The sequence below is a fragment of the Eumetopias jubatus genome, unplaced genomic scaffold, assembly GCF_037043125.1.
Source record: "Eumetopias jubatus isolate StellerSeaLion01/CBP00866 unplaced genomic scaffold, mEumJub1_p1.0 scaffold_8, whole genome shotgun sequence".
In the NCBI taxonomy this organism is placed as follows: domain Eukaryota; kingdom Metazoa; phylum Chordata; class Mammalia; order Carnivora; family Otariidae; genus Eumetopias; species Eumetopias jubatus.
In genome coordinates, this window is record NW_028274814.1 from 1,515,563 (window position 1) to 1,541,016 (window position 25,454).

The 25,454-nt window shown below is 41.4% G+C and overlaps 1 protein-coding gene across 1 annotated transcript in view; it reads right to left on the reverse strand.

Moving 5' to 3' along the window:
* Positions 1-25,454, reverse strand: part of CCNY (cyclin Y) — a 232,542-nt gene that overhangs the window by 58,113 nt on the left and 148,975 nt on the right. The window contains exons 2-3 of the mRNA XM_028120909.2: positions 23,697-23,771; positions 6,520-6,554 (exon numbers count right to left, since the gene is read on the reverse strand). Of these exons, the coding sequence (XP_027976710.1) occupies positions 6,520-6,554; positions 23,697-23,771 (110 nt within the window). The remainder of the gene's footprint in view (positions 1-6,519; positions 6,555-23,696; positions 23,772-25,454) is intronic.

A 25,454-nucleotide genomic window follows, 5' to 3' on the forward strand; every position in this document is an offset into this window, starting at 1 on the left:
TATTATGAGCAACTCTATGCCAGCGAATTAGATAACCTGGAAGAAATGGATGCATTCCTACAGATGTATCAACTACCAAAATTGAACCAGGAAGAAATAGAAAACCTGAACAGACCTATAACCACTAAGGAAATTGAAGCAGTCATCAAAAATCTCCCAACAAACAAAAGCCCAGGGCCAGATGGCTTCCCAGGGGAATTCTATCAGACATTTAAAGAAGAATTAATACCTATTCTCCTGAAACTGTTCCAAAAAATAGAAATGGAAGGAAAACTTCCAAACTCATTTTATGAGGCCACCATTACCTTGATCCCAAAACCAGAAAAAGACCCCATCAAAAAGGAGAATTACAGACCAATAACCTCGATGAATATGGATGCAAAAATTCTCACCAAAATACTAGGCCAATAGGATCCAACAGTACATTAAAAGGATTATTCACCAAGACCAAGTGGGATTTATCCCTGGGCTGCAAGGCTGGTTCAACATCCGCAAATCAATCAATGTGATACAATACATTAACAAAAGAAAGAACAAGAGTCATATGATCCTCTCAATAGATGCAGAAAAAGCATTTGACAAAGTACAGCATCCTTTCTTGATCAAAACTCTTCAGAGTATAGGGATAGAAGGTACATACCTCAGTATCATAAAAGCCATCTATGAAAAACCTACAGCGAATATCATTCTCAAAAGCTCTCAGCTTTTCCTCTAAGGTCAGGAATGCGGCAGGGATGTCCACTCTCACCACTGCTATTCAACATAGTATTAGAAGTCCTAGCCACAGCAATCAGACAACAAAAAGAAATCAAAGGCATCCAAATTGGCAAAGAGGAAGTCAAATTGTCACTCTTTGCAGATGATACGATACTATATGTGGAAAACCCAAAAGACTCCACCCCAAAACTGCTAGAACGCATACAGGAATTCAGTAAAGTAGGAGGATACAAAATCAATGCACAGAAATCAGTGGCATTCCTATACACCAACAACAAGACAGAAGAGAGACAAATCAAGGAGTCGATCCCATTTACAATTGCACCCAAAACCATAAGATACCTAGGAATAAATCTAACCAAAGAGGCAAAAGATCTGTACTCAGAAAACTATAAAATACTCAGGAAAGAAATTGAAGAAGACACAAAGAAATGGAAAAACGTTCCATGCTCATGGATTGGAAGAACTAACATTGTGAAGATATCAATGCTTCCTAGAGCAATCTACACATTCAATGCAATCCCCATCAAAATACCATCCACTTTTTTCAAAGAAATGGAACAAATAATCCTAAAATTTGTATGGAACCAGAAGAGACCCCGAATAGCCAGAGGAATATTGAAAAAGAAAAGCAAAGCTGGCGGCATCACAATTCCGGACTTCCAGCTCTATTACAAAGCTGTCATCATCAAGACAGTATGGTACTGGCACAAAGACAGACTCATAGATCAATGGAACAGAATCGAGAGCCCAGAAATGGACCCTCAACTCTATGGTCAACTTATCTTTGACAAAGCAGGAAGGAATGTCCAATGGAAAAAAGACAGTCTCTTCAACAAATGGTGTTGGGAAAATTGGACAGCCAAATGCAGAAGAATGAAACTGGACCATTTCCTTACACCACACATAAAAATAGACTCCAAATGGTTGAAAGACCTAAACGTGAGACAGGAGTCCATCAACATCCTAAAGGAGAACACAGGTAGCAACCTCTTCGACCTCAGCCACAGCAACTTCTTCCTAGAAACATCGCCAAAGGCAAGAGAAGAAAGGGCAAAAATGAACTATTGGGATTTCATCAAGATAAAAAGCTTTTGCACAGCAAAGGAAACAGTCCACAAAACCAAAAGACAACCGACAGAATGGGAGAAAATATTTGCAAATGACATATCAGATAAAGGGCTAGTATCCAAAATCTATAAAGAACTTATCAAACTCAACACCCAAAGAACAAATAATCCAATCAAGAAATGGGCAGAAGACATGAACAGACATTTTTCCAAAGAAGACATCCAAATGGCCAACAGACACATGAAAAAGTGCTCAACATCGCTCGGCATCAGGGAAATCCAAATCAAAACCTCAATGAGATACCACCTCACAGCAGTCAGAATGGCTAAAATGAACAAGTCAGGAAATGACAGATTTTGGCGGCGATGTGGAGAAAGGGGAACCCTCCTACACTGTTGGTGGGAATGCAAGCTGGTGCAACCACTCTGGAAAAAGGTATGGAGGTTCCTCAAACAGTTGAAAATAGAGCTACCATGCAATCCAGCAATTGCACTACTGGGTATTTACCCCACAGATACAAATGTAGGGATCCAAACGGGTACGTGCACCCCAATGTTTATAGCAGCAATGTCCACAATAGCCAAACTGTGGAAAGAGCCAAGATGTCCATCGACAGATGAATGGCTAAAGAAGAAGTGGTATATATACAGAATGGAATATTATGCAGCCAGCAAAAGGAATGAGATCTTGCCATTTGCAACGATGTGGATGGAACCGGAGGGTGTTATGCTGAGTGAAATAAGTCAATCAGAGAAAGACATGTATCATATGACCTCACTGATATGAGGAGTTCTTAATCTCAGGAAACAAACTGAGGGTTGCTGGAGTGGTGGGGGGTGGGAGGGATGGGGTGGCTGGGTGACAGACATCGGGGACGGTATGTGCTATGGTGAGCGCTCTGAATTGTGCAAGACTGTTGAATCACAGATCTGTACTTCTGAAACAAATAATGCAACATATGTTAGGAAGAAAGAAAAAGAAGAAGATAGCAGGAGGGGAAGAATGAAGGGGAGTAAGTCAGAGAGGGAGACGAACCATGAGAGAGGATGGACTCTGAAAAACAAACTGAGGGTTCTATAGGGGAGGAGAGTGGGGGGATGGGTTAGCCTGGTGATGGGTATTAAAGAGGGCATATTCTGCGTGGAGCACTGGGTGTTATGCACAAACAATGAATCATGGAACACTACATCAAGAACTAATGATGTAATGTATGGTGATTAACATAACAATAAAAAAATTTTAAAAAACCTAAGTGTCTTTCATAATGTATTATATTTTCCAACAACTGTTAATACCAATTACATCTAAAACATAGAAAGGGGGCGCCTGGGTGGCTCAGTCGTTAAGTGTCTGCCTTCGGCTCAGGTCACGATCCCAGGGTCCTGGGATCAAGCCCCACATCGGGCTCCCTGCTCAGTGGGAAGCCTGCTTCTCCCTCTCCCACGCCCCCCCTGCTTGTGTTCCCTCTCTTGCTCTCTCTCTCTCTGTCAAATAAATAAAAATCTTTTAAAAAATAATAAAACAGATAAATGCTGAGTAGAATATTAATCTTTAAAATTCACCCTGACTTAACTGTCAAAATACCTAGAGAGGTTTATTCTCAAATGGTTTCAAGCTTTAAAACCTGTCATATTTCTTTCAGAAGCAGCCTCCTTTCACTTAATATTTTGTCTGTCCTGGCTCTTCTGAGCCAGTTAAAGGCCCATCTCTTTTCTAGCCTGGGTGGTGTTCCATTCTCAACTGATCCTTTCCCTACATAATATTCCCAAAGTCTACTGTCACTTGCTAATGTGTTGCTAGCTGGGAGCTAGAAAAGCCAAATTCTCCTCCAACTAGTAGAAGTCACCACTATCCAGGAGTAGAGCTGACCACCCCCGCCATTCTAAAAATGGCTTACCTGCAGCCACTGCTTTCTTTGTTCGTTAGCAGTAGCCTCTTTGTAGATTATCTTAGCAACATGTACTAAGTATGTTCTTCAGAAACTTGAAGGAGAAATTAAAGAAACAACATTCCTCACAATAAAGCAAATAAAAAATAAAGAGGTTTTATAAGCAAGGGCAAAGAATAACTGTTATTCCACAGCTCAACAACAAATTAGATTACAAATTTTAGTTAGGGCCCATATTCAGAAATGATCCTATAAAAATTTGTCATCTCTAACTTTAGATAAATAAGCTTAACAACCTCCATCCAAATGGGAACTGGCATCATCCTCTGAGAAGCATACAGGATGAGAGCTAAGAGGGGAGTTCTGGGGCCAGACCACCCGGTTCCCAGTCCTGGGCCCACTGCTTATTTGGCTAACTTCTTTGTGCCTCACTTTCCTCATCTGTAAAATGGAAATGATAAATTGTACCTACCCAGAATGGCTACTAAGGAGGTTCAAACAACTAGAACAGACCCTGGCACAAACAGGGTCAAGTACTCAAGAGACGACCACTGCTGCTCCTGATGAGGGGGGGGAGGACTTACCCTTTGTCTAGTGTCTAACTTAACCTCCCAAGTGTCTTGAAACCTGAAAAGCACAGCTGGTTTATTAGCCTAATTGAATCTGTAGTAATTTCACTCAAATTATATTCCAGTTCGTTGGAATGGCACATACCAGTGACTTTTCCCAGTGCAGCCAGAACCAATATGCTATTTTGCAACTAGGTCTATTCACAGACTGGAGGGTCACGCTGTTACACAGCCATCAACACAGAGATTTCTTTTATACAGGAACAAGCACATGAGAGCAGACTTCAACAACTGTGTGATTTCACTCTTTGTGTCAGGAGATGAGATGTTTTACAGAGGTCTGAGGATTGAGCTGGGTTACAATGCATAGCCTACCATTCTAATCCATATTCTCGGTCCAAGAGATATGTACTCCGTGTGTGCCAGGACTGTACCCCACACAAAGTGGGAGGTTACGTGGGAGAAAGTATAAAAACAGATCTGCGGATTAGCACTTAGAGAGTACATCTCTGTCTCATTAGCCACAATCACAATAGCTGGCGGGGACAAACTCCCATCCTCCTCTTTCTTCAAAACACCTTTAATAGAGCTGCAATGACCGGGAAAGGTAACTTGTCTGCAGGCTGAGCTCTTCTCTCTTCCTTGCAAGTTCCTTGTCAGACGTGCTAATAATGAGTCAGAGAGTACCCAAGAGCACCCAGCAGGCAAAGAAATGAAAAGTAAGGATTTATAAAATTAGTTCAAATCGCTCAAATTTCTATGTCTAGGTATATAACTGCTTTTTAATAAGGTATATGTTTTCCTTGCGACATAAATTTTAATTTCATAGATGCTTTATACATTGATGCTTCAAAATTTGAGAAGGCCAGGGAAGAGGTCACGAATGCTTTAAGAATCCAATAAAAGGGGTGCCTGGGTGGCTCAGTTGTTAGGCGTCTGCCTGCGGCTTGGGTCATGATCCCAAGGTCCTGGGATAGAGCCCCACATCAGGCTCCCTGCTCAGCCAGGAGGCTGCTTCTCCCTCTCCCACTCCCACTGCTGTGTTCCCTCTCTAGCTGTCTCTCTCTGTGTGTCAAATAAATAAATAAAATCTTAAAAAAAAAAGAATCCAATAAAAACTACAGACCCTCTCTCTGACCCTTCAAACACCGTATAAGCATGTATATATCCTGACTCTGCCAATCTCCTAAGGGCCAAGCATGGAGCCCCGTTGAGAGTGTGGGTCCAGCTTATGAATTTCTTTTCAACTGCATTTTGTGCAGATTTCCAAAAGGCAGGGAAGGCAGTATTATAGCTTTAAGTCTCTTTAACACAGCTTCAGTGCCAAATATTTCAAAATCCACAAATACTTAAAGGCAGACAATCTAGAAATTCTCAGAAAAACCCTTATAAGGTCAAACACATCATTCTTCTTTTCAATATGAGAATTTGTAGCATCCTTATTTTGGCAATTCACCTACTTCATCATTCCATACCTCACAGAGACAGTTTTCTTTCCTAAATAAAGAGGCATATATTTAGAGGGAGAGGAAAGTGGCAGGTCTTCACACTCCTGAGAGGTACAAGTTGGGGGTCACCGGGTGGGAAGGTGTTAGTGGGAGGGTGGACAGAGCAGAGATGGAGCCAGCAAGCTGCACCTGCTGCTCAAGGAAGAACAACGAAGTATCTCAAACAGACACCTTATGCCTGGCCAGCAGATGATGGAGACACTGCTCAGAACTGGCCAAAAGAATAGAGCTGAATTTTTAAAAAATCCTTTTAAAACTAAAATGTTATCAAGTTTATTCTTTCCGTGAGCACCCAAAGAACAAAGAGACTCTACTGGACCTATAAATACCAATTAAGGAGAAGAAAGTGTGTGTGGAGGCAGATAGCCTCATAGAAACAATTATGGGTTTATTCAAATAGACGTGAGCTACAGGGAGAAAAATAGTAATTTGGGGGTGGGGTAGAAGAAGGAAAGAATTAGAAATTTAAAAGAAGTGGCTTTCATTTGGACCTGTGTAGTATGTGCTGTGGTACTGTTCACACACATCTTCCCAGGAACAACAGCAGTGTGGGGCTTCTGGAAAAACACTTCAGGCAGTGGAAATACCAAGCCATGCTTGTCCAATTACAAGCCAAACAGCGTTAAGTACATCACAGCATTCTTCACATTCTTCCACATATTGACAAAAAAACACAAACCATTTGTACCTATTCCAGACATGGTTGGTTTAAGCTCTTTACACAGTATAATCATTATGAAGAACACAAGGAGACAGCTTCACTTACATGGTTAATGAAGAGACTCTTGCGTTTTTCTCTCACTGTGAAAACAAAAGATGCAACAGAAATGTTATACACCTGCATGCCAACCCCGGGCAGGTTGGTGAGGACGGGACCTCTTGTGTCACAGCCCCATCCTTCCACCAACATACCCAATGTTCAATTACCATAGATAAGACTATGTGACCAGAACAAATGCAGATCTGAACTCGGCTAATAGAGCAAAATATAGACCCACTTAAAGTACAGCATCCTAACAAAACAACTGCAGCTACGATTAACTGAGTGGTAGCAGCTAATAACTAAAAAATCTATTACATAGCAATTTCATAAAACTTGTATGCATCCATTAATTAGAATGATTAACCACTAATAAGACTATTTATTTCTAACCCAACCCGACCCATAAAGGTCCACACACTTTGGGTGAAATATATAAAAAAATAACAACAATAATACCCGCAACAGCATTAAGACACAAGACAGATAATGTACATCAGAAGTGTTATTTATCATGGAAACCAAGTACACTACAGGTTGGGTGCTAATGAATAAAACCAAGTTTCTGTCTAGGAGTCTTTACGGAGGAGCATCTTGGAGCACCCTCTCCCTCAGTAAGGCTGGTAAAACTCACAATAAAAAATACTGCCCTGTCTAAAAGATCATTCCTTCTACTACTGTCTGTGCATCGTGGCTCAGCCTTCCCTACACCAGACCTTAGTGTTTCCCAGAACAGGGGTCCTTAGTCCCAGAGGTGTAGAAGGGTGACAGGGAACACAGAGGATTACTGAAATAACCTAATATCATTGAGTTTTGCCTCTTTTTTCCTGAACACTTACTTTTGAGGCTACATATTAGTCAGCTGACACGTTTACTGAGTAGGTCCCTGTAGAGGATATGAAGAATAAGTTTCCTTCAAGGAGATGACAGCTTGGTCCCCAGGAATCAGTAATGCTACCTAATGTATATCTGTACCCTAAACATACAAACAGCATACAAATCCAGCTCATCTGAGGGAGGAGGACTTCTTTTCTTGGCAGTCCATGACCCACGTGGATTCACTAGTTTTCAAAAAGCCCTCCAGCTCATCTGACTGAGGGACTGGGGAAATATTTTCCTATGCTTACATTCTGTTCTTCAATTCACAAAGAAACATTTCACTTTTCCTTAGAAGTCTTATCATCTCTGGAAACATTTCACTTTTCCTCAGAAGTCTTATCATCTCTGGTACGCTGTCCCTCTTCCTGTCTCAACGATGTTTGGGATACAAAGCAAAAACCAGCCTGAGGATACTGCTGAGACAAGGTGCTTATACCTGGCCATCAGATGGATTCATCTGCAGGCCACTGGCATGCACTGCACACGGACTGTGAGGCAGCCTGGCCATGGTGGAGGCCAGACCAGCACCCTTGGAGCTCAAGTGCACATAAACAGCAGCAGACTCTGTCTGCTATCCACACTGTGGAAGCTGCATGGTTTCTTTTGATCTAATTCCAAATAAGCATCATCCACATGTGAACCACAACAAAAGAAAAATGAGGGTCTGGCAGAAGCACCGGGTTTTAATTTCCTGGCACACATACTTTGTGTGCGTGCAAGTATTCTGTGCACGTGTGTGTGCACATGTGCATGTTTTCCTTAAATTAATTCAATACTAAATTATTATGCATCTATTCAAGGTTGCTCTACCACATGGGGGTATGATGACATTTCTATGGTGGTTTCCCATTGCCTGAAGGGATCTGGAAACACTTTCTACACAGGCAGTAGACCTGACAGGGTTAGCAAAAGGTGACAGTCCTTCCTAGGGCATCCCAGAAATAGGTTTGTGCAGAGGCTTTGTGTCTCCCAATTCTGGGAACTGCCAAGGTCACCTTAATGCCCTGTATCACCCAGCCTCCAACAGATAAAAGATATCCATGCCTCAAGGAATATTAGAGCTTCTTATATATGGGCACTATTGAAAAAATTAAGCATTATTCAAAAATAGAAGGAGAGGGTTGAAAATCAGAATCTTCAATAGTACAGGCTGAAAGTTTTAACAAAAAAGTTTGTAACAAAAAAACAAAACAAACAAAAAAAACACACAAAACAAGTAGGAATACTGTAAAAGTGTATACTATTCTTGTACATCTCCTACAAAACTAAATCTCAGGGAAGAATCAGGCCATTTCCATGGAGCCCAACTGGTTCCAATGAGAATAGTAAAAAACAAAATTCACTAAGACGTTATAAAATACCTAAGGATAAGGTATCCAAATCTATTACAGAATATCTTAGGCACTCACTGTTTTTATACAAATGAATACCTATACCTTATCCTATTTCACTCAGAGCAACTGGGCCTGCTGAATCTAATCTGAAACCTGGGTTCAGGGGATTATTTTGTATTCTTTATTATTGTGTGATGCCACTCCTGAGAGGGCCTTTGCAGAATCGTCTACATAGTATCTGAAAGGCTCTTCCACACATATATCCCTATGACTGACTTCCTTGTGGAATGTCTCCCGAATCCCCAAACCAACTGCCAGTCCCTATAAAAACAAAAATAGTTCCCAATATCCATGCTGATACTAGGTGACCCTGACCATAACTGCCTGGATCCAGGTAGATATCCATTCCTAACTGGGCAAATTCTCTCTCCTGAGAATCCAGAGATGCTAGTTCATCACTGCTAGCACCTCGTCTGAAGGTATGGGGTGGGTGGGATGAAGTGCATCTCCTTCTGTGCAGAAAAGAGTTAACATAGAAGGTCTGACTGCCATCCCTGAAAAGGCCTGTTTGCAAGAGAGGCCCTAAGCTGGTGTCTGGGAATATGGATTTGGGGAGGGTTCCTACCATTCCCTAACTGATAAAAGTGGCTCACTGTGCTTACATTGTGCAAACAATACAGTTTACGCTAAACACCCGCTTTCCTCCTGGGAGTCTAGAATTTTGTTACATACTGGCAGAGGCTGCCTACTTAACCAGTCCTCAGTGAAAATCCTGGGCTCTGGGTCTCTGAGGAGCTTCCCTGACTGGGCTGTCACTGGAGAAACCTAGTGGATCCTGCATGACTCTACTTGGAGGGGACTCTTGGAAGCCTGTGCCTGGTTTCCTCTGGACTTCGCCCATGCACCTTTTCCTTGTACTAATTTTGCTTTGTATATGTTCTTTGTAAAAAGCCATAGCCATGAGCATGACTATATCTTGAGGGCTATGACTCCTCCTACTGAATCACCAGAAGGGTGGGGGGGGGGGGGAGTTCAACTTGAGGCTCTCCAACACAGCTGACACAGAGAAGAACGGAGAGCAGGAGGGGGATGAGGAGGAGGTAGGTGCTTCCTTATTCCTAATGGCTTTTAGTCCTTATTCCAATGACTTGTAAGGTTTATCAGATACCATGGTGGCCTTACAATTAATTATTCCTTTCCCCCTAAGCTAGTAGGAACAGGATTAAGACACTACCAGAGGAGAAAAAATAGTAAGTGGAATCTCTTACACTGGTATCACCAAAAAAGATGAATTGTATTGCTTATATCTAAATCTGTCTTTAAAATAAATTTGAGGGCGCCTGGGTGGCTCAGTCCTTAAGCGTCTGCCTTCGGCTCAGGTCATGATCCCAGGGTCCTGGGATCGAGCCCCACATCGGGCTCCCTGCTCCGCGGGAAGCCTGCTTCTCCCTCTCCCACTACCCCACTTGTGTCCCTGCTCTTCCCCACCCCGTCAAATAAATAAATAAAAATCTTTAAAAAAAATAAAAATAAAATAAAATAAAATAAATTTGAAACTACTGAGGCCATTAATCAGCTCTGAAATTCAAATGGCTTTTAGCCATTTTGTTTTATGTAATGGCATAAGCAATATGCCAATTCATTTCTGATATTAGCTTTAATCATTTTTAAACCTGAGTATTTTGGGTTACTAATAACATATCAATCAAATTTCTCTGGAGTTTTCAGAGTTTCTATATACCTGAGTGACTATTATAATAGCCAGATTTTGCTTTGTTGAGAAAACAGACAATAAATTGATGTGGATCATACATCTCACTTTCCTGGAAAAGGAATAATCGCTCTCTCCTTTGATCCCATCCATGATGGTTTGGTAAGAGAATTTTTTAATTGGCTACTGAAATAAGTCCATAATGACTTAAAGAGAAAATGTATTTGAGGCTTCAAAAATAAGCCATCTAGGGGCGCCTGGGTGGCTCAGTCGTTAAGTGTCTGCCTTCGGCTCAGGTCATGATCCCAGGGTCCTAGGATCAAGCCCTGCATCGGGCTCCCTGCTCTGCAGGAAGACTGCTTCTCCCTCTCCCACTCCCTCTGCTTGTGGTCCCTCTCTCACTGTGTCTCTCTCTGTCAAATAAATAAATAAAATCTTTCAAAAAAATAACAAATAAATAAAAATAAGCCATCTAAAATCAACAAAAACACTACTGTTAGCATTAAGTCTTCTCCAGATAAAATGAGAAAATGGCAGCGTTTGCCATCTGAGAGAGAACCAAAACTTCACTTAGGTTGCCACATGACATTCCTTTGTCACAATGTCATAGAAGCAAAATTTCTTTACTTTTAAAAATACAACTTTCTAATTACGATTTGTTAACAATCTAAATGCAATTACAGCTAACCTCTTCTACAGACAGGCATTTAAAAAATTATCTTGGTTTCCCCTGTTCCATCTCTAAAACAGATCTTCCAATGGTGGGGTTAGCCACTATTTGACACAAAATGGGAGGACTAAGTAAGTCCTAAAATAGGTAATCCAACATTCTTCCTTTGAAAATGAGGACGCAGCCCATGCAGGCCAAGGCAAGGCGTGACCAGACGGGGGAAGACCGGGGATGGCTTGCCGGGTTTCCCAGATTCCATCCTCTGCACTAGCCTCCCTCCCTCCCAGGGGAGTGTCGCTGCTGCCTGGAACCTGCATGAAATGAGCTCCATTTGACAACAGGTAATTAGATCCGATATGAACAGAGCTAAGCTGTTCCACAAAGAAAAACTACTTAGCTTATTAATTACTCTGGATGCGAAGGACTGGCAGGCCATTCAAGTGGGAGGCCTTGACAACAATATAAAGAATTCTAGAATTTTGTTTTGAGTGATTGCTGGAATAGCACAGTCAATCGGAACCACTAAAATCTAGTTCAAAAGAAAAGGTTTTCTTTTCCTTTCCTTTCTTTTTTCCTGTGGGTGAGCACAGATCAGGCTTTAAACAATCAAGAGATTGTTATTAACTTTTCTTATAATACGTCTGAGATTTCCACACAATTTCCTCAGTTTTCAATAATTCAGTGAATTCAATCATTCACTTCAAAACACAACCACTGAGTCCCATTAGGGAACACAGCTCAAAGGCAAATGCAAAGATATTCTGAGGTCCCAGCCTGTCTAAGCTAGTTGCTTCACAGGGCTGTAAGTCATGAATACCAGTGACTGGGACACAGGTTTGTACAGTATAGGAACACATTCACACCACACCCACGGGCCCTGTAATAGGTGTCCTGATGAGGTCACTACCCCACAAGGCACCTCTCCTGCACTGCAGGAGGGCAGCTTCTCCCAAGAACTCCAGCCCACTCTGAATTGTCCTGGACCTGCACATATTTCTTATATTTGGGCACAGAGGAAGGGGATATTCTGAACATTCAAAGTGAAATCTAAATAAGCAAAGCAGATGAAACAAAAATGAAAAGATAAGAAAAACTGCAAAGACGTCTAGGGCAGATCAGTCACGAAGAGCAGAAGATTCCAGAGAACAGAAGAGGTAGCAGAAGTAGGTATAGGTATATGGAGAAAACCATTCAAAGATCAAGTGTCCATCTAATAAATTGCCAACTAACTTCAGAAGTTTTCTGTTTACCTAGGGCCAAAGGATTTACTCAGAAGCACAGAAACCTAAATAAAGTGGATTCTTTTAGAACTTTGCTGATTGTAAGAGAAATGCATGCTTACTATAAAAAAACACTGGAAAATACTAAACAGTATAAAGAAAAAGATACAAATAAAATTTAAATTAGGAAAATACAGAGAAACCTAAAGAAAAAATATATAATCCAACAACCCAGGGATAACTTATTATTTTAGTGTGTATCCTCTCAAGGAGAGTCTTTTCTCTATGCACACGTACACAGATGTGTTATATGCGCTTTTGCATTTTAACATATTTAGATACAAACGAGCACATATACATGTGCACACGTACAAGCACACCAGCAGAAATGCTGCCCATTTTTCTGTTGGTGTGTTAGCAGTGTCGCTGGTTGTACAACAATTCTTTAATACATAAGGCCATTAATCCTTTCTCATATGTATTATTTTTCCCATTTGACGGTTTAATTTTTAGGATGCATTCTGACATAAGTTTTCATTTTTAGGCAATTTCTCCTATTGGTCTTATAAGCTTACATGCCCCCTTCCCCATTCTGAGATTAATATTCACTCATACTGTTTCTAGATATTTATAATTATGTTCATCACAGCTAACCTCCAACTAGTGGACCCACCAGAAATCTATTCTGGCACAGGGTGGCAAGGTTATCACTTGATTTTTTAAAGTGAGATTCAAAGTGCTCTCTGTACTTTCACAAAGGACTGCTATCAAATGTTGGTTCCTACCATTTCAGGTCTGACCTCTTCCTGGTTTGCTTTCAAGGTGTGTGGAAGCAACTCTTAAATGAGAGGGTTGATCTATCTGTATCAAGAAACATGGACAGAAAAAGATGGGTCTGGGCATAGCAGAGCCCAGAGACCACCCTTTCCTCTTCTACTGGTAGCCATCATGTCTCCTCCCAGTCAGACCCAGGGTTCAGTGTGAAGTGCTGCAGTTGGCATAAAGAAGGACTCATATCTAAGAGACCGAGGTCACGGAAGAACCTCAATCCAGGTGAGCAAATGAGTACCTACACTCCAGAATAAGGACTGCACTTACTGAGAGCCTCTGCTGTCTCAGATTCTGTGCCCAGAGCTCTGACACAGATGTGTTATATGCACTGACAGTTGGTCTTCCTGACAATGTCACAAGGAGGCACAACCTCTAGTCTACTGCGGTTCAGGAAGACCATACGGATCAGATGCACAGAATCATACAGACAGTGATGGATGTAGGCTTGCAGCTCCAACAGGTTGATTCCAGAAGGTTGTGCTTTAATACATGACTACCTTCAGGAAATCTTTCCAAGGCATTACTTGTTCTTACATGGTGACTGACAGACTTATCAATGAAATTCAGTTGCCTTCTAGATATCGCAGAGGAGCTGACCACAAACATCAATAAGAGAAGCTGTCAAGAGTACAGAAAGGGTTAGCTTGTGCTAAATGAAGGGAGACTGAACGTCCTCACAGTTTAAAAAGGAGAGTTGAAAGAAGTTGTAGAAAAGTAAGAGTTTATCACTGCAACTGACAAACCAGAGGGTGCTAGCAAACAGCAGAACACAGCTGGGGTGGAGAGGACATAAAGCTCTATGGCCACTGGGATGAATGACCATCCCAGCCTTGGCTCTGGGTCTCTCCTCACTGAGCAATTTTCTGAAACTGAATCTGGGGAAAGCATAGGCCAGGAGAGACAACAAAGTACAAGGCATATTGAGGAAAAACTGATATCCTGGGTCTAATTTGATTTCAATGGAATTTGTATTATGTAAGCAGCTTCCTCCAGACTGGAAGGCTCAAGAGATCAGACACTGGCACAAGGCAACGCTTCCAAGAAAAGTGGGCCACAGAGCCCAAAAAAGACCTCCCTTGTCCATTTAATTTACAGGGCTTAGCATGGCCAAGAGACCCTGCACCACCCCTCTCGTGCAGCTCAACAGATGACTGCAGAGACAGGAGAGCTGCCCTGAGGGTAGGATGGCCATGTCAAGTTCAGACCTGGGAGACAGAAGTCCAAATACACTGCCTGGGCCTCAAAAACCTACATTCCCCTGCCCTCAAATAATGGACATGTCCCTTTCTAATGAAGTTAGGAAAGGTGGAAGAAAGTGATGTTGCAGCATAAACCAGAGCGCCACCTTGTGAGGGAGACTGTCACAATGCCCTCGCGTGTCGGCCCAGGAGTGACTCCCTGCCTTCATTCTTTCATTACTTCATTCATTCAATCCATCTTCTTTTTAAGTTTCTAAGATGTGCTAGCCTCTGTGCTTGGTACAGAGAACGCAAAATGAGGAAAACACTGTCCCTATCTAAAACAACATGGAATTTAGTGGGTACACCAACCCACTATTTCTTTATTTATAAGCCATAAAAAAAAAAAAAATGAACTCCACAGGAATGGAATATACAAACTGCATTGAATTTAATGCCACTGATTTTATGGTACACCTTTATTCTATTTGCCACTTAGGAAGGAAAAAAATGCTGCCAGTTAAATTTTGAGAAGCCACTGCCTGTCCTGATTTTAGAGGTGTTACAGTTGGGGAACTCTCAGAATGGATGAAATGTGGGGAATCCAGGGAAGCGCCAGCCAAGAGGCAGACTCTGGGCTGGCACAGGCAAGAGGGAAGGGCCCTGAAGACAAGGATGGTGCGTCAGCTGCACTGTGACAGAGCAGAGGGCCTGGCCGTTCAGGACTAGGAGCAGCTCAGAACTATGGGAGCACACAGCAGGAGGCAGGGGAGGAGGATTGGCAGGGAAGGCAGAAAGGGCCCGAGGGAATGGCTGCATACCACGCTGAGGGCTCACTGTCCCTTGTGGGTGCGCAGAAACCACCGGAGAAGGACAGTTGGAGCAGGGGGGGCCCTGGTGGACCTGTGTTACAGAATGCTCCTTCTGGTAGCAAAGTGGAGGCAAAGAAAGAACAGAGTTGGAAGCAGGAAGGTAGGAAAGAGCCCATGGTCACAGATCAAGTGAAAGAATATGAGCTGTGAGTCATGACACTGGAGGAAGAGATACCAAGTATATAGGGGAGAGATGGGACACAAGACATTAATCACAGGACTCCTGGGCTGCTGGCTGGGGACCCAGGCCGACAGTGGGTTTATCCTTAAAAAAAACAAGACAAGAAAGTAGACAGGCGAGGAAAGATGGTGACTTCTAATTTAGACATAACAACCCTGAGGGATTTGTGTGACTGCCAGATGGAATGTCTCTCAGGCAGTGAGAAATATCCATCTGGAATACCTAACTACAGTGCCAAGGTGGGGTATGGCTTCTCCCTGCCGAGGTCCTGGGACAGAATGGCTCAGGGGAGTCCCAGGTGTCAGCGCCGAGGGACCCAAGTACCTGCTTCACAGGCACAAGAGCAGAGACTGACTGTAGGCACTGACTGACTGCTTATTGTGTGTTAGTTCAAGACATCTTCCTACTGCCTCATGACAACAATCTACTAATGGGACAGTTATGATCACTGCCAATTTACAGGAAATTATGACCCAGGAGATCACATAACCATAAAGCTAAGTAATAGCACTCAAGAGCCTCAGGTCAGCTCCAGAGCCCTGGCCGCCAAATTGGAGACCAAAGAACGATTCCTGCAAGAAGAGGCTCACCACAGGCTAAAGATAATCACAGTCGGCCCCCTACTTACGGACTGACTTTTCACTACTCTGGACTTCTGCTATTTCTTGGGCATCCACCCCACCAGACCAGAAGGAAAAGATAAGGTAGGGCAATACTAGTTTTCATCATTCTCTCTCCCAAAATGATCTTGTCAACAGATAATTCAGGGCTGGACTAGAGTAGCAGTCTTGAAATGAGGTTTTCAAAGAACTCTTGAACATGGCTGAGGTATGAGGCAGGGACTCTGTCCCCACCTTCTTCTACACAGTTACCTTTCTCCCACTTCTCAGAAAAAGGCATGCCAACCCACCCCTGCACATGCACCAACCTGACATCAAAGACCTCTCCCAAGGCACCCAAGGGACAAAACAGACACCAGGGGTGAGGCTGCGGCCTTTAATCCAGGTTCCACAACCTGCAGCACAGCCTGGAATCTGCCCTGTCCTGTGGACATTTCTACTAGGGGCACAGTGAGGACTTCTGGCTCTCCATCTACAGATACCACACTGGGATGACAGTTTCTACTAGCACCATGCCTCTTCAGTGCTTAGACTCCGTCAAAGACGCAGGCTCTAAGGGAGAGACCCAGGGGAGCACAGGGATAAGCATAAAGGTACAGCACACTGTTGGCAAGGCACATCCTTCGTCCTACCTGTCTGGCCATTTGTCGTGATCATATAGAGTGAAGGTGGCCATGTGCATGTGTACCGACACGTGACATGAATTGAAAAGAAATGAAATCAGACCATTTCTGATAGAAAGGAAGTCTGATTTTACTGACTGTCTTGACAATGATGCTTAGCTTTGTCAACAAGGTCATATGAAGGACATAAGATTTTGACAAAAATATATTTAAATCAAAAGAGAAGCTAAAAAAACAATAGTTCAGAGGGAAAAGGACAGGTGGGGAATCTTTCATTCAACATATATTAGAGTTCCTTCTATGATCTATTCACTGTACATGGCATAGAGATGTAAATGTGAGCTTTCTCAATAAATGCAATAAATCAAAACAATAAAGTGAAGATCACTCCTTCTTTCGAGGGGTATACAAACTTCAATGGGGGTTGAAGGACCCAGGCACGGTGTTCTGAAATGAATCACAAATTTATTTTCCCAAGGCTCCTGAGTGTATCAGGTTAAATCTGGTGCCATCAAATGGAAATGTTTTTCTTTAACAGCAGATATAATTAAAAGTCATTTGTATGTCTGGTAAAGTCTTTTTGGTATACTTCCCAGAAACTACAGAAGTGAGAAGCTCCTCTAACTGGGTGACAAACTCTTTTGCAAATCAAGGGATTCCAATTCCTTTCTGTCAACAAAGCTGAAGGAGAACAAGATTGAATTGTAGCTGATCATTAGGAATGGTTTTGGATGATAAATCCCTTGGAGACTTTTTGACATATGAATCAGATGAAATAGAATTTAGTGCTATTACTATAATAAATCCTCCTATTCCAATGTATGTACCTATATGAACAAAGTTCCTCAGCATTTACATCTATAAAAACAAAGAATCTGATGTTGACTAGCACCTCATTCCAGGAATATGTAATATTCAGCCATAGGAGCATCTCAGTAAGAAGTATTTTTCTAAAAATTACTCCACTTCTCTGTTTAATAATTATTCATTAAAATCTTAATGTTTGCATTGTTTTGATCAACTAAGGGCTAATGACAATAATAATGACACATAAATCCAGAATTTACTTTTAACATTTAGAGATTTACAATGGTGAGAAATAAAAATTAAACTTAGATCCATATTTTCATAAAATGGAAGTATGATGTGTGATAAATGACTTAGAAATGTATTACATTAGGATAAAATTCTATAGAGAAAATGACATGGAAATACAAGTTCAAGATGAAAAAGAAATCATATGAAATTTCCAACTGTTAAAGATGAGTTGTTCATACATTTTTAAATGATTTATGGTGGATTACCAAATCACTAAGGTATTAAGATATTATTTGAAACATTTTTTTAAAGAGGAATAGTTTTATTTTAAAATGTCCATATTTAAAATACATTAAAAATTACATCCTTTGATAAGATGAAAAATTTTTATAATCAACATAAAAATGTTCGAAGGAGTTCATAGTTTTTCAAAATTATTTTCCATGGTATGTAAGCAAAGGACAAAAAAAAAAGAATGAAAATCACTGGTGTAAGAGCTCTGGGGTCCTATGGATTCTTCCATATCTAACACCAAAAATATTCCCTATGGAACCTGATAAACTGTACAGGAGACGCACAGAGTGAGGGACAGGGACATGGAGACAAGAGCACGGCAGAGCACAGCGCACAGGAGGGTGACGAAGAGAGCTGGGGACATGTAGGAAAGGGGATGACAGAAAGGTCGTGGGAACGCTCAGATGGAAGAGATTCCTGGCAGGGCACAGGGGGTCAGCTGCTTCTAAATGCCAGATAAAAGGAGTACAAAAAGGTTGGTCCCCTTGTGATAGAGAAGTTCAACACCGCCCAGGAACAAAAACATGACCCTGAACAAAGGAAGGCCACAAAACATTTTTTTCGATTTCAGTATTTCTGAAAGAATGTGCAAAGAAAACCAGGGCTCATATTTTTATTTCTGAATTTTAACGCTTCTACTTTGGCTGTAAGTCACTCAAGAGAAAATGGTTTTTATTCCTTTAATTATTTCAAGAAACTCTTGAACACACAGATGACATATACACACAAACACGGACACATAAGTTCTTATTTTTGTCCAAATTCTTTTTCAAGGTAAAGAACTTCTAGAAACCATACTAGTTAAAAAAGATGTGGTTTAGCTGCTTTCTCCTAGTACTTAAGAGTAGACTCTCGTGTCTTTGAAAACAATGAATTAAAATAGTATAGAAAAGGAAAAACCACTAGGAATTATATTTCTTCCCCACAAGCTAAAATGATAGCATGAAAAGCCAAGGTAGGCCAAGCAAACTAATTCCTCTCTCACCTGGCAACCCCACCTGGTCCCGAAAGGAAACCTTCTTGGTCTCTTCTTTGTTGAGTGGCTCTCATACAAAGAAATTCTACAATGACATCCCATTTGTGTGAAGAAGAGACTGAGAGAGCCGCGAGTCTGGCTTGGACAGAATACCCCTCACTTCAGCCAGCTGGCAGAGATCTCAGTAGGCAAGCACTCCATTATCATCTGTTACAGTAAAGTTTCCAGTCTCCTTCTGAACACTGAGAAAAAGGATCCAAGGCCAGCCTAAATCTCTTTGATATAAGAGGGAAAAGGAACTTAGTAGATTCTAATTTAAGTCCTAATGACTTACTACAGGTATCAGGTAGAGCAGAATAATGAACAGCTGACCAGTGCGGAGCATGGCACATAGTGTGTTCATCAGACCGTCGAGCGCTGAAGCAGGAAAGAGGACGACGGGTCTGCAGAGCAGAGAGCTGCAAAGGCACAGAGCACCCGGCTGTGGCCCCGAGCAGGAGCTGCCCTCACAGAACTGCCATCACCCCAACAACAGTCTCCGACCCACAAACCCAGTGCAAACTACTGCAGGAGTACATCACCCTGAAGAAGAAAGGGGAGATCACCAAATTCAAAAGAAAGGAATCTAAAAGGTGCTGTGTGCCTTATAATCTTAAAATTACAACATTTCTTCCAAAAAAATAAAAAATAAATTGGCATAGGTGGGACCCACAATTCTGGACTGCTCTAATGCTCTCAGAAGTATGGGGGTCTTGTAATGAAAACAGAAGTTTGTGCAAGCAAAGAATGATCACAAGCAAATCAAAAATGTCTCACGGCTTTTGTCATTTTTCTCCTTCTTTCAATCACCTAAGTTAAACATATCCTCTGTCCCAGGCAGAGCAAGGCACAGGAAACACTGAGATCCATTATCACGTTCCCTCTAGGAGCTAGTTGGCAATACAGACAAGAAAATAGTTCTAAATGCCACAATATGGTTCAGACTATAAAGAAAGCATTCACAGATATAGCAGGAACTCACCAAAGGCCCACTTAACCCAGCCTGAGGGGTGAAGGACGCCTTCAGGGAGGAAGTGATAGCTGAAATGAGGCTTGGAGACTGAAGAAATGAGTTGTGTAGAAGACAGAAGCGGAAATCCAGGTAAACGCAAAGGCACAGGAGGCCACACGGCACACCGGGGGAACTGCAAGGGATTCCATATGGCTGAAGCACAGAGAGGCAAAAGAAGAAAGTGGGCTGAGAAGGCACACAGAGGATGGAGCATGAAGGGCCTTGCCCATTATCACACTAAGGCATTTGAAATTTAATTCTAAGGCAACTGGGGAGCCATTACAAAAGATGAAGCAAGCAAGGGATATAATCGGATCTGATTTACAGAAAGTCTTTTCACCTAACAATTGCAGAGCCATAGCAGTGGAAAGGGACAAGGTCACAGGTGAGTCCAGAGGCTGCTGCAGTAATCCAACTGAGAAAACAGAGGAGTCTCAACTAAGGTGGCAGCAATGGGAATGGTAAAGAGTAGTCAGATTCAGGGACATTTATGAGGTAAAAAGTAATACACCTTTGATCACTTGGCTGTAATGGTGTGCCAATAAATGTTTAACAGCTGCCTTAAAAAAATGCCCTGATTTGTAGCATTTGTCAATTTCTACGGGGTAAAAATTCCCATTGTGACTGTTTTCAAACTCCAAAAATGGTGTCACTGAACTTGGAACTGGGAAGAAATGTGCACAGTCAGCTCCTGCAAGTCAGCGTGAGTCAGCTGCAGGACTACTGCCAGAACATGAGTCCAGGAAAAGTTGAGGCCTCCCCTGGCTGGGGGACCTGGGTAGAGTAGGAAACGCAGGACATTAACTGCAGTTACTAAGTTCGGATTGGGACATACTGAGTTAGAGGAAGATATCAAGATGTCCAGCAGGCAGACAGATATAAGGGATCTGAACACAGCAGAGAAAAATCCGGCTAGACATCATAGTTGAAACGGACATTGTGAGAAATCGTGTGCAAACCCAGAAGATAAGAGGATAAAGCACAGAACCCTATGAAATACCAACATTAGAGGGATGAATGAAAAACTTGATCAAGGATGCCAGAGAAGGACCTTTAAGAAAGGGAGGGTTTCTCGGGACCAAATCCCCAAATAGTTCCCTGACTGATAATCAATTCACCAAAGAATTAACTTACTGAAGTTACCAAATTTACCTATTTTTAAAATAAAATTATTTATAAAGCAATTGTTCATTAGAGGGACTTGTTTTCAGCAAATTGGTCTGTTTGAATATAAAAAGCCAAAAGAGAAGGAGTTTTAAGGAGCAAGGAATAGTCAGTAGCAGCAAATGTCACACAAGAGGTCAAGAGCTAACAGAAGCAAAGATGTCCCTGAACAACCTTACAACACATGCTCCACAGAATGGCGTTGGGGGGAAGACGCCAGTGGACAAGTGAATGGAAAGAGAAGTAGAGATGGTATAGAAGCTTTCAATGAAGAGAGTAGTAGAGAAGAAAACCTCAGGGAGGCTATTGATTATCTTTCCTTTTCTTGTATTTCTTGTGTGACTCATAGATCCAGCATTTAGGGAGAAACTGAAGGATTAAACAAAAGGATCAAAGTAATCGATACTCTGATGGTCCAGGAGAGGAAGGGGGAATGAAATCTGTAGTAAAGGTAAAGGGGGAAGATACACTTCCCTAACTCATTTGTGGAGCAATCCTTCTGTTAGGTGGGAAAATGGCTGAGTTTCATTTTACCAAGACAATCATGCTATGTGTCATCTATTAAGAGGCCCTTTTGCAATTCCATTTGATTCCAGTTCGAAAATTTCCTGAATGATATTGGTCTGTACCCTGAAGTCACAGGAAACAGGAACCAAACCTGAAAGTATGCCAATCTTGCATCATTAAGTGCAAAATTTAATTGTTTTAGATTCTCATTGTCCCAAACCCTCCTCCCCACTGTCACCGTCCTTCCCTTGCAATATCCTACCCCTCCCAATGGCTTCCCAATTTACCAGGCCAAGAAATACATATTCTGTTTTGTTTTAACCTGATATATTTAGAACTTATTTCACAGGTATTTGATGCCTAGAATGACTTATTCTTATGCTTGGAAACACTGATTATTTTATAAATGCACCAAATTCTTTCAGATCAAGTCAGGGGCAGCTTGAGTAAAGATCACCAGTACCACTTCAGCATTTTACCATGTCAAAATTGTAACCTAACCATTACTGAAAAGTTATCAGTTCTTATAAATGAAGTCTCTGTCTTATAAATGTTTGACTATTTTCTAGTCAATTTAGATTTTCTCTAAATTAGAGCTTAGTGATTTGCCAAAACAGTCAGGGATTGAATTACACAGGACTCCAGCATTGTAATATAATATCCTGGTCACTACATGGTCATTTAACAAATTTCTCTGGCTGCTCTTTTACAGGAAACCAACTGAGAAGATTCATGTTCACTATATTGTGTAACTTTTATCTGTCCTTTGTAGCCAAGGGCCAGGGAACAATGAGATAAGCTAGGGGCTGAAAAGAGAGAAAAATCCTTAACAGAAATTACACACACATCTGGGACAAACCACAAAGATGGCAGAATAAGCTGGGTAGTAGAAGTTTGGCAAAAAGAAAACATTTACCCTTAGTGTACAGGTTTAATTCAGCTCTCAAGTGGCACAAGAGAGATAATAGAGATTTTATTTTATTTAAAGATTATATTTTGCTTTCTTCTACAAACTGTCTAAAAAAACAAACACTTCTGATCTTTAGAGATTTATGCAAATATCAATTCTTAAAGGAAAATGTCTGACTCTGCTGTAAAAACTGCTACTATAGAACGTATGTAGAAATAATCCAGCTGACTAGCAAAATGAGGATAGTTGCTTCAAGATAGAAAATTCTAGGGGCGCCTGGGTGGCTCAGTCCACTAAGCGTCTGCTTTCAGCTCAGGTCATGATTCCAGGGTCCTGGGATGGAGCCCCACATCTGGCTCCCTGTTTAGCATGCGGGGTCGGGGGGGGGGGGAAGCCTGCTGCTCCCCCTGCTTGTATTCTCTCACTCTCTCAAATAAATAAATAAAATCTTCGGAAGGAAGGGAGGAAGGGAGGGAGGGAGGGAGTGAGGGAGGGAGGGAGGGAGGGAGGAGGAAGGAGAGAGAGAGAAAGAAAGAAAAAGAAAGAAAGAAAGAGAGAGAGGGCGCCTGGGTGGCTCAGTTGGTTAAGCGACTGCCTTCGGCTCAGGTCATGATCCTGGAGTCCCGGGATCGAGTCCCACATCGGGCTCCCTGCTCAGCGGGGAGTCTGCTTCTCCCTCTGACCCTCTTCCCTCTCATGCTCTCTATCTCTCATTCTCTCTCAAATAAATAAAATCTTTAAAAAAAATAAAAAAAATAAAAAATAAAAAATAAAAAATAAAAAAAGAAAGAGAGAGAAAGAAAGAAAAGAAAGAAGAGAAAGAAAAAGAAAGAAAGAAAGAAAGAAAGAAAAAGAAAGAAAGAAAGAAAGAAAGAAAGAAAGAAAGAAAGAAAGAAAGAAAGAAAGAAAAAGAATTCTAAAAACATAACTTACTACATACAAAAGGAAGAAACCCCAAGAGAACACCATCAAACAATACACTTGCGGCGGGGGGGCGGGGGGTACTAAAACAGATTCTACTTTTACCTTGAGAATCACAACTAGTGGAAAATCAAGACTTAGGTTACCAACACAAACCTTTTGTTTTGTTTTGTTTTAAGAACACAAATAAATTAGTAACCTACCGTCTGTCTGAGATTTACTGAGGAATATTGTGCTGGCCCGAGGATGGTCTGATGGGTTGAATTCCATGTTCAAATCTTTAAAGAAAGAAAAAGAAAATACATAAATATCCATTTGATAACTAAGAGGAGTCAAGATTAATTTTCAGTTTTTTTTAACCTTAAATTGCTAATACATTCAAGGATTCTGGCAAAAACCTAAGTTATTATGTTAATACATTCTTCTAGGTTCAAATGAGAACACTGCTATTTAGAAATTTGAGAAAGTCACACATAAAAATTAGACACTTGGTAGATCTGTTGGCCTAAAACTCCATTTTCTTTGTAATAGTCTGCTCTGCACCCAGGATACTACAAAATAGCAAGACAGAGCTATTACACTCAATTAAGGGGAGTTAGGTGCTACAACTGATCTAAAATCTACCATTACTTAAGCGGTATTTCCTTGTTAAAGGTGATTAAGACAGACAGACTATCTCGGCCAAATCAGCAACCACAAACTGCTTAAGACTCTTACTTTCTAAAAAGGCACAACTTATGCTTCAGAGCAAAGGCCACAGACTGGCCAACTGTGGGCATAATCTGGGGCCATGGATATGTTTTGTTTGATCCATACATTTTTTTAAAGTTTGAGCCAACATATAATGATTTTTATATTTCAAACAAATACCACAAAGAAAAAAATCTGTATTTCCAGCTTCTTTTGAGAAATCTGATCATTTGGCAACACTGGGATCCCACCCCAATGGTCACAATGGGCTGAATGCAGCAGCTGCTGACCCCTCCAGGTGGGACCTAAGATTCCAGTCCCCAGCAGTCAACCCTCTCACCTCCCTGACACTCACCAGTGAGAGTGCTCCTCACTCTCAGACCTTCCCACCCCTACGGGCATTTGGTTTTGTAATCCCTGCCTCAGAACAATCTCCAAGAGCTAGAGGCTTGTCAGTAAAGTATAAACAATTTAGAACCTCATCATAGAAGAGTTTTTCCAATTAAAAAAAAAATTATTCTAAAGGGAAAAAATAGTTAAGCAAAACAAAAGATTTAAGTTAGGGGAGGGAAGAGAGAAAACCAAAATTACTAGAAAGTCAGAATGGTTTTCAAATCAGCTTCCAGCATCAGAATGAAAACTATTTTGAGTTCAATTATTTCAATAAATTTGCAAAGAAACCTACTCAAGACCAATAAAAACAGATGGTATTTATCCTTAGCTTTTATAGCTAATCAAGTCAAAAATAAAAGAAAAAAAGGATGGTCATATACACAGGGGAAGCAACACCTAACCCCTTATCCACATAGACTCACCTCAGCAAACCTGTGAAGTGAGGCAATCTTCCCTACATCAGCCAATGGCTTACTATATAGTTCCTGACCTCACACTGGCTGCCTGATTTAACAAATGCATTACTGAATCTTAAGTGCTATTTCAATTATCTGGTCCTTCTTCTGTGACAACTATTAAAATTATATATACAGTGTAGCAGTTTCATAGCTAAAGGCTATGGAAGGAGAAAGATGGCCAAAAAAGACAATTTTTCAGACTTGCTTCAATTTGAACTAGATAAAATTTGGCCAGAATTCTGGTGAAAATAGTCTTTATTAGGGGGTTTTCTGCTCAAGTAGGATTTTGTTATAAAAAGGTCAGGGTTGCCTGGGTGGCTCAGTCGGTTAAGCGTCTGTCTTTGGCTCAGGTCATGATCCCAGGGTCCTGGGATGGAGTCCCGGATCGGGCTCCCTGCTCAGCGGGGAGTCTGCTTCTCC